Source organism: Schistocerca cancellata, chromosome 3 (genome assembly GCF_023864275.1).
Source record: "Schistocerca cancellata isolate TAMUIC-IGC-003103 chromosome 3, iqSchCanc2.1, whole genome shotgun sequence".
Lineage (NCBI taxonomy): Eukaryota > Metazoa > Arthropoda > Insecta > Orthoptera > Acrididae > Schistocerca > Schistocerca cancellata.
This window is the reverse complement of record NC_064628.1, coordinates 31,144,844-31,158,693: the sequence shown is the minus strand read 5'-3', so window position 1 is coordinate 31,158,693 and position 13,850 is coordinate 31,144,844. Positions and strand designations below refer to the sequence as shown.

Sequence of the window (13,850 nt, the reverse complement as noted above, 5' to 3'; positions counted from 1 at the left end):
CGCTACTTTTTCGGTTCCTCCTTCGTCACTGATAAGAAACTGATGTTTGAACCTACAATGGATCTTGCATTATATACCCCCTACGAATGGGTAGCCCCACCATTGGAGAATTTGAGAATGTACCAAAAAGGCTTTGATTGGTCCACAATGCTTCAGAACATTCCACAGCATTCAAGAGAATTCTGGAGTCTTCCACAATGATGTGGGATGTTCCCGAACATTGCAGAACATCCCAGATCATTGCAGAACATTCCGGAATGTTGTGTAATGCTCTCGAATGTTCTCAAATGCTCTCGAGTGTTCTCAAATGCTCTCGAGTGTTCTCAAATACTCTCGAATGTTCTCAAATACTCTCGAATGTTCTCAAATACTCTCGAATGTTCTCAAATACTCTAGAATGTTCTGGAGTGCTCTAGAAAATTCTGGAGGGCAAAACTTCCCAGCCCTTATATCTTCAAAAGCGCACCCTTCAGATAGAAATGGGAGCCTTCTTCATGGATGGGGGATAGAGGGCTACCACACCATTGATTGTACTGGGACTTATTTCTGAGTTTTAGCAGCACGCACATCGTACTTTTATAATATATATATATATTGATTATTGATACATATTTCATTATGTTGAAATGAACAATGGTAATGGACGTTTGTGACTCTATATTACTCTTTATCCATTGTAAGTCACTCACTCGTTCCTTACCTCCCTTTCTCCCTCCCCCTCTTCCTCGATCCAGATATATGATCAAAGATTTAATGAGACCTCTGGTTTTTAACAGTCATTTGTGATTACTTAATGCATTAAATGTTTTGTGCCAACAGCTGATAGGCAGGAGCGTCGCACAGCTGTTTCGCAAGGAGGTCCGAATTGCAGATCTTCCTCGAATGGAACTTCCTCCGAAGCCTAAGATGAGGGACCTTCTTGAAACTGAAGATGTTGGTCTTTGTAAACTTTTTGATGTTGTTGACTGAAAGAACATGACACTGCATTATTCTTCTCCAAGAAAATTAAATTTCAGATTGAGAGAGAGAAATTTAATAATGCTTGCAAAAAGAATTGCTATGTAATTCTTTGTGTACAGCAAGTAAAGTAGTATGTATGTAAGTTTTTAATGCCATTAAGGGGCATTATAACTGTATTATGACAATATTATCTATACTGCTTCTATTATGTTGTGATCTGCTAGAAATATCTATAGTAACATGGAATGTTTTTCCCATATGACTCAAGTCTAGAGAAAACTTATTAATAATAATGAAAGTAAGTCATAAATGCTGTGAATTTCTGAGTAAGGGCTTTTTTTTTTAATTGCTCTTAGAAGGAAAGTGCAGCGGGAAACACTCGTGGCAGTTGGCTATTGCCGGAATTTACTTTATTTATTTCAGCTGTTGGGGTAAAATATTGCAGTCATGTACTATTGTATGTTTATTTATAAATAACTAATGCACCAGATACATTTGTGAAGAAAGAAAGATTACAGTGATGTCAGGTGAATGCTTGATGAGATTTAATGACCTTTTTTCTTTTTGGCCGTTTTCATTGTTTAATCTCTGGAAGGCAGAGGTAAATTAACGATTTTTGAATGAAACTTCACCACTGTTGTAAAATAATTTAGGTTATTGGTTGTAATCTTGTTTCTAGATGAAAATTAACTTATTGAGGTCATTTTAGGTATCAGCAAACTGCATTAAAATGTGTAATGTGGCAGTGTTACTGATTCATTTTTTTCCTTCTTCCTCTTTGCTACTCTGTTTTTGTTATTGTTTCTTCCCTGCTGAGATTATATTTGCCAGTGTTCCATTGGACTTATGTAAGTGTTTTTGTTATCAAATGTAGATGGAAAAAGATCTACACACAAGAATGTAAATTTCAATGGGGTAGACAGAGTATGGGAGACTTGCTGCTTTTAGAATCAGAGAAACATTCATCAGACAAAAGTGTGGCAAAAATAATATTCAGTAGTAAAATCACCCTGATTGCAAAACAGTGGAGGATGTTTTCTGTTTGGCATTTTAGATATTACTCTTCCCCATCATCCTACTCCCCTCCCCATCCCCTTAGTAAGTGATAATACATTCTGTTTTTGTTCGATTGCAGTATCAATTTGGTGCCATTTTACTTATAAATATTTAATTTCGTTTTTTGAATACTAGAAAGTTAATGTAAAATAATGAGCTTTTAAGTTAGGATACTTTTTCTACACAAATTATCTGATGGTGCAAACTTTTATTTAGTAGATTTAAAATAGCCCCCCCCCCCCCCCACCCAAAAAAAAGAAAGAAAGAAAAAATATTTTCTTTGAAAAACACACAACGTAATAACAATGTTGAGTCATAAGTATCTGCATTTAAAATTTGTCCTCCAATTCCATTCAGATTTACAGTGTACATAATATGCATGTGATAAAAGTTTCAAATGAAAGGACTGTCTGATTAACTTAACATTATAATTAAATGTACTATTAGGAACCAAATATATTTGAAATTTTATTGTACATTTAATAATTATTGGAAAGTCAGTGTAATGACATTTCCATAAACAAAAGTCAATTTTAAAATTAAGTGTGTCTGATGTGAGCTATAATGATCACTCTATATAAATCTCATAAATCCATTTATGTCATAAATGAGAATCCTTTGACTGACTTCATTTAATTAATAAGTGTCACATATTTTAATGCTACAGTTTTGTTTAATTGCATCTATGTGCTACACAGTGTATAGACTAAAGGTCTTGTGAACAAATTTATGTCAATACTGAATGTCAATTGAAATGTAGAATATGTGCTCATTCAAGATTTTATCAATAAATAAAATATATAATCCATTTCAGTTGCACTTGGAATTTGTTGCAGACATCTCGCCAAACATTAACATAGCTCAGTTTCAGGACTACCCACAGAATAATTTCTTTTTGTAGAGTTGGTCAGTAGATGCAGGTCAGAGTTTGTGATTAGTGCACTTCCTTTGGAATCTCCAGTACTACTGTAAGAGGTGATGAGAAGGTTGGAGTAAACAGAGGAGGCACTCAATTTGACTGAAGTAGAGTTGGCCAGGGGATGCAGTGTCACCAGCTAGCGGGATCTAAACAAATATTTCCAATTTAGGAAGCAATCAGAAAGTACAGTAAAGGTTCATTTGGTGAAAGAGGGCGAATAGACTTCACCAAAGAATGTTTCAGCACACTTTATGTGCCACATGAGCAGCATTTTCACAGAGATGAATATTGATTTTGTAATCAACAAATAAAATATTTTTGGTTATGTCAAAGATCAGATGCATAGCAGGTAGATTATCTTTTTAAGTATTAATAAATTCCAAAGAGTGAATATGGTGATTATTTGTAAGATACTTTGATTTAATAACTGTTTCTTAATTTAATTATTGAGAGTCAATATTTTTTTTCTTGTTGCACACAAAAATAAGTTCTTTGTTCTTAATCTATTGGCTTTGCTGCAACACAGTGAAACTTCTTTCTCTTTCTCTCCATGTTAAAACTAACCTGGTGACTTTGTTTTCATGACCTTGGTTTAAGGCATGTTACGTGCCCCTAAAACCAGTTTCACTGGCTGAGAAAGCCTGTATTGTTTGATCATAATATTACCGTCAGTTTCAGTCACATCAATAGACTTTTCTACATGCTTCTGCAGTTACATCCTGCTAGACAACAAGATCCGCTATGTCCTACCAAACACAATGTCAGTTTTATACAGATCCTATTGTCTTTTCAGTGAACTAAGCTCCCTGTTTAATATATTACTACCTTTCATTTTTATGTAAATTTTTAACTCCATATACTCTGCCGTTTGATCAATGGGGATACTGAATTTAAGTGGAATATGACTGTACGGAACTCACAAATTCAGACTACCATTAAGAAGGTATTTCCCAAGAGTTTCTTTTGGTCAAGTCCACTGTTAATAAGACTGCTGAAGTGGAAATGCTGGCAGGCACTAAATCCAGTTAGTGTCCTTGTAAGCCTTGGAAACCAGCCAAAGGTATCAAGAGACAGAAAGCACATTTTATAAACCCATTGTCAGTTATCGTTGTTAGCCACTGAAAAAGAATTTCATTATAGCTCAGACACAGAGGAAAATGATAAAGTGACCCACCGGGAAAGTGGAAGACTTCATGGTGCAGTCATAATGCATGCAGATCTCAGATGGACGTATGTGGGCTTTATGATGGCTAGGTAACTTTATTTACCTAAATGTGTCCAAAGCAAAGCAAATTCTGGCTCAGTCTGTTTGAGGCCACACCTTAAGACCCATTGAAGACGTCTCTGATAATTAATGTAACAGATTAAACTGGCTAAAAACATGGCAATGTTTATTATTTACATTTTTGGACAATGAAAACCTTTGACCCTTCATTTATCAGAACTTTCTCAAATTTACACTAAGATAGACATGCATCACAACATGATAAAACTGCCAATGTTTCAGCTGTGACTGCAGGCAGCCTTCATCTGAGTGAAGAAAGATTGCCTCCAGTAATATCCAAAACCTTGGTAGTTTTATCATGGAGTGGTCACACACTCAAAAGAATCCTGCTGAAATGGACTCAGGCTGTGAAAGCCTACACTCAAATATTTGTGGAAACTTACGACATTGATATTATTTAGCTGCAGTCAATACTTATCCCCTTGTGCACGTGGGGAAGGGGAAAGACAGTGATGAACACTCTTGCTGCACACTAGTTTCATCCTCTCCATGTATTGAGAAATAGGACAGTCCTGCAGTTATTTTTGTAATTTGTTCATGTGCATTATAGATAAAGTTAATTTTTATGGCGCATTTCTGTATTTTTTAGATGTACTGGTACACCTTATATATTCATTGCTGTGTTTCTCCCATTTGAGCATATTCAAATGCTGACTTAAGACAGACATGTACCACAATGTGGCACACAAGATTTCATACAAGGATGCTGCCACAAAAAGCTTTGAGGCCAGTAGCAGTAATTTTTCTAAATCCAGATTAATGTTTTTTCACTATGACATCTTCTCGTATACTGTAGATGAATTTTTGGGAAGAAATATATATATTCATTTATAAATAATGGAAGGGGTAAAGATAACAACTCACTTTATAATTGAGCAATCATTGGGCACAGAAGCAAGAGTGAAAATGTTGCTAAGCTTTCAGACAATGGCCTCCTCCAGGGCTAACCATTACAGAGCACACACCACAGTTATACGAGGTGTGAGCATAAAGTAACGGTAATTTCTATTTTTATTGAAGAATCTTTATTTATTCATCAGTATCAACTTTGTCTCTTTCAAAGTAACACTCTCAGATATGAAACACGTGTACCAGCACTTTTTCCAATCTTGGACACACTCCTACGCACTTTTCGTAATGGTGTTCAGCTTCTTCAGAGATTCTGTTTTTATCTCATCAATGATGGCAAAGCGTTGTCCTTGCATGGTTCTCTTCAGCCTTGGAAGTAGAAAGAAGTCGCAGGGAGCCTTGTCCAGTGAATATGGTGGCTCACATACCGGTTTTGCTTTTGGCCAAAAAATCACGAACAAGCTTTGAGGTGTGAGCAGGATCATCATCATGATGAAATTTCCATGAGTGCTTTTGCCACAATTCTGTTCATTTTCTTCAGATTGCTGCACACAAATGGCGCATAACTTCCAGGTAGTTTTCTTATTGACTGTGCTACCTTAAGGCAGAAACTTGTGATGCCCTATCCAATTGTAATTGAAGAAAGCTGTGAGAAGAACCTTCGATCTGATCAAAATTGTCACATTCTTTTCAATCTTTGCTCTTCAGGTAGACTCCATTGGGACAACTTTGACTTGGGTTCGACATCATATTTGTCATGTTAATTCAGCAACCCCAGAGCGTTTATGGAGAAATTCAGTAATTTCGCAACAAACTTTGCTGCTACACATTTCATGCCCAAAACATCTGAAAAAATTGCTTGGCATGAGCCACAGGATGTGTAGACATCATCAGCATCGTCTCTGATGGTGATTCAGCAATTCTGCAGAACCATTTTCCTTACTTCTTCCACACTGATGTCAGTAATTGATGTGCTAGGGTATACAGGGCAGTCATTGTATTCAACATCTTCTCGACCCTGTTAGAAACATTTATACTACTCATAAACTCTTGCCTTACTCATTGTAGATTCAACAAAAGCCACAGTCAACATTTCCAATGTGGTGCTGCACTTTATTCCATTTTTCATTCAAAATTGATTGCAAATTCTTTGACCCATTTTTTCATAAGTAAAAATTTGCTGAGCACTTGAAAAGACACACAACCTTTTTGACTGTTGACAATAAACTAAATATTCAAAACAGCTGAAAATGCGAACATACACCATGAACATGTGTACCAATGAGAGAAAAAATTTGAAAATCATATGCATGCGATGTTCCCTTTACTTTCTGATCAGACCTCGTACATGGCTACGCAGCATCTGTGTCATAGCTCAACTGGGCTTGTCTGAAAGTTTTCAGTGTAGTTTGCCAAACAACCAACTACAGAGTGAGTTTTTATCATGACTACTTCTGTTAAAATATATATAAATGGCCAACATGTAGTACATATAAATGGCCAACATGTAGTCACACTAATATACATTGCTGAGCCAAAACATTATGACTGCATGCTTAATAGTGTGTGGTCTACCTTTGGAACATGAAACAGCAGTGATTCTCCTGGATGTATTCAATGAGTCCTTTGTAGGTTTCTGGAGGTATGCGAAATGAAAACTCTACACTCGGGTCATGCAATTCTCCTATATTATGGGCTGGTGGCTTGTGGACAAGGAGCTGGTGCTCGATAGCATCCTAGAAGATCAGATGAATTTGAAGCCAAGAAATCAGTGTGATTTCATTATCATACTCATCAAACCACTGTAGAACTATTCTGACCATGTGACAGACACACCCAGTTATCCTGCTGGAAGATGTCATCACTTTTGGGGAAGGCACCAAGCATGAAGGGACAGGTGGCCCAAAATATAGTTCCATTAGTTCACAGCTTTCATGGTGCTTTTGATTACTGAAATAGGCCCCGGAGAAGTCCATGTGAATGCCCTGTATAGCATAATACTGCTTCCATCATCCTGTGTCTGTGGCACAGAGTATGTTTCAAGCAGCCACACCTGGATGACCCCATGCCCACTGCAGCTCTTGTTTACAGTTTCATTGGGTCAGAATGGGAACACAAAGGAGCTGTCTCTGTGGAACCACATGTTCAACAATGTGTGTTGAACAGTGTACTCTGAAACACTTGTACATGCACCAGCACTGAACTATGTCATCATCCCTGCCACAGATCACTGATTATCTTGCTCTGTATTGCAGACAAGTCACTGATCTCCCCATTCTGTCACAAGGCATGGATGTCCAACATCTTGTCACCAGCTCGTGGTTTCACCAGCCTTCAATTACTATCCATAGATGCTCATGACAGTAGCATGCATGCAGCCAGCCAGCTTTGAGGTTTCTAGATGATCATTCCCAGGCACCAGGAAATAACAATTTAACCTTTGTCAAAGTTAATGTACTTCCACATTTGGGACCAGTATCATCACTAAAATGATTCCCCGTTCATCTTTACTCCTTTTATATATTTCTCTTACTGTGCCAGTTACACCTCCAGGGGGCATTTAATACTGCAGTGGGCAGTGGTCATAATGTTTTGGCTTATAAGTGCATTATGCAGTACCTGGGTGTAATAATTGTACAGTTTAACAAATTTAACATCAGAAAGTATATGATTTATGGAATATACAGATAAATAAATAACAATTTCTTTTATCCTTTTCCAATCTTCGTTTAAACATGACCCAGTCCAGCCAGCCATCCATCCATCCGTCCAGCAAACACTTCTCATGATTTCTTGGCAGCTAATAGGTCTCAGTTTCTTTCCTTACTCCATGCCTGTACACAATGTCACTGAAATGTGAAGTTGCTTCTCATCAAACCAAAACTAACTCTAAAGTAGCAAATGCTCTAACCCTTAATCCCTCAGTAAATATGCACCTTGTGTAGACTTCCTTCTGACTATTCAAATGCCTGTACTACTAAATTTACTTGTTTCATTGTTATTCAACCAGCAATTATCATTATGTTCCCTGTGAAAAAATATTTCCATCAGTTGGGCAGCTTCTGGTGTATGAAATTTTCTGTCAGTAGTTTTCTTGTGTACCGTAGTTGTTACTATGTGTTTCGTCTGTATACACCAAAAATTCACAAACCATACTCCTGCATACTCATGTTGGAATGACAGTCAACTGCACATTCATACACAACTTTTTGTTCTATTAAAGGATATTTGTTTGTGAAGCCAATAATACAGTGACATGAGTTTCCTGCAACATTCTGAAGACATTATTTGACTTAGCAGCTCTTACATCTTCGTGACCAGGCCATAAGGCAGTGTGGTTGTATGTGTTCACTTCGGAAATTACCATCCATCCCATCCCATCCCATTTCAGATACCTTAATTCAGAAAGGCAGGTACATGTGTTCTTCCACAGCCACAGCCATTAGACTGTTGTTAACTAACTCTGCACTCTGCTACATTACAAATATAATAAACAAACTTGTGTTCTTAACTGCATGTGTGTGCACACACACGAGAGGCAGTCTTTTTCTCTGTGCCTGTCTGTGACTCAACATGCTTCCCTGTGTGTTGAGTAGGGATCTGTCTTTTTACATTGCTGCTATCCCATCCTGGGATTTCCATTGTTTGAAATTTGTGACTGGATTTCTGGTACAGAGCGCCAGTTTCGAATCTGCACCAGATGGCATGGACCTTGATTACCACTAGAGGTCTATGGAGCCGTCGGGCCTAAGCCGTGACTGCACGCGCTCCTGGCCCACATATAAGGTGAGGGCGCCACTGTGGAGCATGTAGTCCCAGCAGCCAATAGCGACGTACCCTATCATGTATTTAAGTGCCTGCTTCTCACTCGGCGAGGCAGTCTGATATTCACATGAGTCTCTTGATATCTTACTTGCAGACATTGTCTTTACTTTGATTGTTTCCATGTCGGAGAGGATGATGTTGATTTCGTGAGGTTTTCGCTTATGACCCCGTTGCTTCTTGCATGTTGCTGTTCTTGGTGTCTTGCTCGGTCGCCTGTTGTTGTGTGTGTCCATCCTTTCCCGTTTGTCCGTCTTGTTTGTTCGCGGTGTCACGAACCCGCTCTACTGTGCAGGAAAAGTTATCTCCATAAGGACACCGTTACGCTGTGGCTAATGGCTGTATAGTACTTTAGTAGAGCTGGCCATGATGTCTCCTTTGTTGATGCTGCTGAGTCTGTGTTGACCATGTGGCTTCTCGTTGTCTAGGCGATGATTCCTTTGCTGCTACGGGTCCAAGAAAAGGTGCGGGTTTTTTAATTACCACTGGACTATCGAAATCATGACGCAGTATTCCATGGTTTCTTTGTATCAAAAACACACTTTTATTGTCAAAAGTAGATACACAACTACACTCAACCGCGGCCAACACTCAAGTGGCAGAAAACCTGTTGTAGACCAAAGATCACGGTCATAAGCTACAAAGAACATACAATTCCATTATCGATTATTGATCGCAACACCTAATTTAGTATTATATTAAGCAAAAGCTTTTTTAACACGACTTTAGTGTGTAATATAACAAAATGATGTCTATTTGTCAGTTCCATTACAGTAGCCCCCCAAGAATTTTGTAAGTATGAAAATGCGAACAAAATTCTGACACCAGAATAATGGAACTGCCAAGAATATGATTTTAAATAAATTAAAATTTTTAATAGGACTGTTTCCTTTGAATAAAGCTAACACTGAAATTGTTATACTAAGTAAAGGAAAACATACAATTTTTAAGCTTAGAGGAAATGAAATACAAAAGAAGATTCACAATTTTCACTCAAAAAGAGTCCATAATGTTGTAGCACTTCACGTGAAACCATTGAAAGACTAACTTTTAACTGCAGGCTTGTTTTATTTACTTTTGTTGCCCACTTTTCACACTACTCAGTCTGTCCCACATTGTCCATCTGCACATAGGTGACTTCCGTTAAAAGGTCTGATTTCTGCTTGTCCTGCAGTGCGTCTGTTTCCAAAGCTTAGCTGTTTGTATCGCTTTATTGACTATAATGCCATGTTATCTAAAAATCACATACAGAGATCACCTTTTGGTTACATAATGTTTATAGGTAAGTACATGGTTAGGATACATAGTTAACCTTCTGGTAATGTTTATCTAGTGGGAGAAGTTTACAGTATCTGTCTGAGTAATAATACACAGATATGAACTGGTCCAAAAAAAGATCCTTTAAATAATAATAAATTCAATAAACATGTAATACAAATGTATTAACATATTGGGTGTAAAATGTCTTATCACAAAGACATTACTCCAAGGACAAAAAAATTAAATTGTTTCCAAAAGTAAAGTTACAGGCAGTTTGTTACAAGGGTTCATATTCACAGTAAAAGTGCAAAGGTAGAATCATGGATGAAAGTTTTGGAATGGTATGTATCTATCAAAATTAAAAAAATATTACTGCCTATGCATTTGCAGTGGTCGAGAGAGAAGTATACAGTAATTCATGTGGTTTACTGAAAATGATTGTCTCCTTGTAAAGTTGGACTTTTCAAGCACTTAAGTGTGTAGTAATTAGGACTCTGCCTTTAAGAGTAAAAAATTTAAAAACTTAATTGTTGCAAGACAGATTTAGTGCTGATTAGTGGCTTGCATTTTAAATGATGTCTCAACAAGTGTGGTGTGAGAGTTACACAAACTAAAATTACACAAATTATCAAACATCCATCAAATTGCATAAACATACAGAAATATCAAAAACTAACATGGCTAGCATATTACACAGAAAATTCATTGCAAACACTTCATACAGTGAATACATATTAAACAAATAATAAACATTTTCAAGGGCACAAAACTGTATCAAAATCAGACAATTTTTTATATACAAGATTTCAAAATTTCCAGTGAAAAACTTTTGTTGAGCCACCTTTTTAACTTTCTCAGACTAGTCTTATCCCTTTTGTTTATACAATTTCAATGAAACAATATTCCTTAGACCGAGAACTTTCCTGGATTTAGGATACACCAACCGGTATGCATTTGGGTGTGGATGCTCTACAATCTCGAATGGACCCATGTATATATCAAAGAATTTCTTTATTTCAGAAGTTAGAATTTTTGATTTCTCATGTGATTTTACTAAAAACATAATCTCCTACTTTAAACTTGGTTGCTTTGATCTTGCCATCATGTCGTCTTTTTCTCATTTCCCCCTGTTTTATCATGGTTTCTTTGACTATGGCTTCACGTTCACGCATAGTCATCATTGTGCATGGTGGAAATTGTACGAGTTCAGTGATAATGTTGTCTGGTTTTAGATGAAACATAATTTCATAAGGTGAAAATCCTGTGGAAGTGTGCTGCAAGCTGTTCATAACGTCTTCAAAGTCTCGTACATGGTCGTACCATGTAGGGTGTTTATGACTGCAATATTTACGACATAAACGACCAATCTTGTGCATATACCTCTCAGCTGGGTTTGACGACAGATTATATACAGATATTTGAACATGTTTGATTCCCGATTTATCAACAAAGGCTTTTCAAATTTTTGACAAAAACTGAGAACCATTATCCGACAAGATTGCTTTTGGTTTCCCCACGTTTAAGAAATAGTCTTTTTCAACTTTTCTAACTATCTCTTTACCTGTGGCTTTTCTGACAGGATACAATTTGATTAGTTTAGAAAATACACCCACCATGACAAAAATGTAGCAGTGGCCACTCCTACTCCTTGGAAGAGGCCCATAGAAATCAGCAGCGACTAAGTCTAGAGGTTGTGCAGGAATAATGTTTTGCATTTCAGTCCTCGACAGTTCTCCTAAACAGAGTACCTTTAAACACCTTATAGTATTTGTCTAATTTTTCATAGTTCTTTTTCCCTAAACAGCTCTTTACTAATTTCCAATTTGCATCACGGTTCTGGCTCCTCCTGATTTTATCACACAATGATCTAACAGCTTTTTCATCTGTGACCCCTTTAATATACCTCATTTTAAACTGTTTTTCTTCATTCTGATCAAAAATTTCTGTTTCCCCTCCTACTGGTAGCCTTGATAGAGCATCTGCAACTATGTTGTCAGTGCCTTTAATATACTTAATTTCAAAGTTGAATTGTTGTAAATACAATGCCCATCTTGTAAGCCTATTATGATAGAGCTTGCATTCCTGTATATAGCTTAAGACTTTATGATCCGAGTACTCTATTACCTTATGTCCAAGTAAATAGGTCCTGAATTTTGAAAATGACCACTGTATGGCTAATAGATCTTTTTCTGTTACTGTATAGTTCTTTTGATGCTTCAGTAGCATTCTGCTTGCAAATGCAATTGTAGCATGAACTGTCTCCCCATTGACTTCTTTTACTTGAAATAATTCAGCACCTAACCCATAATCACTGCTGTCAGTATGTAAACAGAAAGGTAAATTGAAATCTGGTCTGTGTAACAGGTTCTGGTTATTCAGTTCCTTTTTTATTATGTCGAAAGCCTCTTGACAATCTTTACTCCATATCCAAACAGTGTCCTTCTTTAACAAGTTACTTAGACAGGGTGTGTTTAAGCTTTGTTTACTTAGAAATTTTCTGTAGAAGCCACATAGCCCATAAAATGATTTCAGTTGTTTTCTGTATAGGAAACTCTGCAATAGCTTTAATTTTGTCTGGATCAGCCAAAATTCCTTTTTCTCTTATGACATGTCCCAAAAAATTTTAACTCAGGTACTGCAAATTTGCATTTTTCCAGTTTCAGTGTCATTCCCCCTCTTCTAAGTTTCTCACATGCCTGTCTTAAAAGCCCAACATGTTCATTCCAATCTTGTCCAGTTACTAAAATGTCATCTACATAAATCACTAATTTGGATACAAGTTCTTGCCCAAGCACATGGTCTAAAGCTCTAATGAATTCTGCTACCGATGAGTTCAAGCCGAAAGGGGCTACACAGTACTGATAGCAACGACCATTGTAAAGAAAAGCAGTGTATTTCCTAGATTTGGGTGCCACGGGTACTTGGTGAAAGCCTGAGGTTCAGTCTAGACTTGACATTAATTTTATGTCCTTGAACTTGTGCAATAGCTCATGAATGTTTTCAGTGTGGTCTGTTTCCCTATATAAGATCTTGTTTAAAGGCCTGGAGTCAAGAACTATTCTCACTCCCCCATCCCTCTTTGACACAACTACCAGTGGGTTATTATAAGCACTGATACTCCTTTCAATAATGCCACACACTTCCATTTTATGTAATTCTTTCTCCACTGCTGTACGTTTTGCTATGGGCACACCATATGGTTTTATGAAAAATGGGTCATGTGGTCTTACTAGCAAAGTACGTTTGTAACCCCTAACTTTCCCTGGAATGTTGCTAAATACATCACTGTATTCCCATAACAAAGACTCTAGTTCCTGTTTTTGCTCATCATTTAGACCGCTAGCTTCTGAAATCTTAGTGTTTACCAGAGTGTTGAAGTCTACTTCACTTAAATCTAGCTCTGTTATGTGTTTGTCAACATAGCTTTTCTCCTTTACAAGATTTATAGTGCTAAATTTATCATTACACAAAACTGTATTTGATCTGACAAACTTGGTGGAGATACACCCCCCATTTGGTGTTGTTATGATAAGTTTTTGTCCTCCCCAGTCAAATCTTGCGTCTACACTCCGAATCCATGACATCACGAGAATACAGTCCTCACTGAGGCCTGGTATAATTAGGCATCCTTGTGTAAATGTGACTCCCTCAATTGTAAAAGATAACAAAGTTTGTCTTTTCACAGTTTTACTATGTTTT

At 37.1% G+C, this 13,850-nt stretch overlaps 1 protein-coding gene across 1 annotated transcript in view; it reads left to right on the top strand.

The window, feature by feature from the left end:
• The window catches only part of LOC126176830 (exportin-5), a 189,116-nt gene extending 186,299 nt beyond the window's left edge, over window positions 1–2,817 (top strand). The window contains exon 18 of the mRNA XM_049924013.1: window positions 820–2,817. Within this exon, the coding sequence (XP_049779970.1) occupies window positions 820–969 (150 nt within the window). The 3' untranslated portion in view covers window positions 970–2,817. The remainder of the gene's footprint in view (window positions 1–819) is intronic.
• The last annotated feature ends 11,033 nt before the right edge of the window (window positions 2,818–13,850 follow it).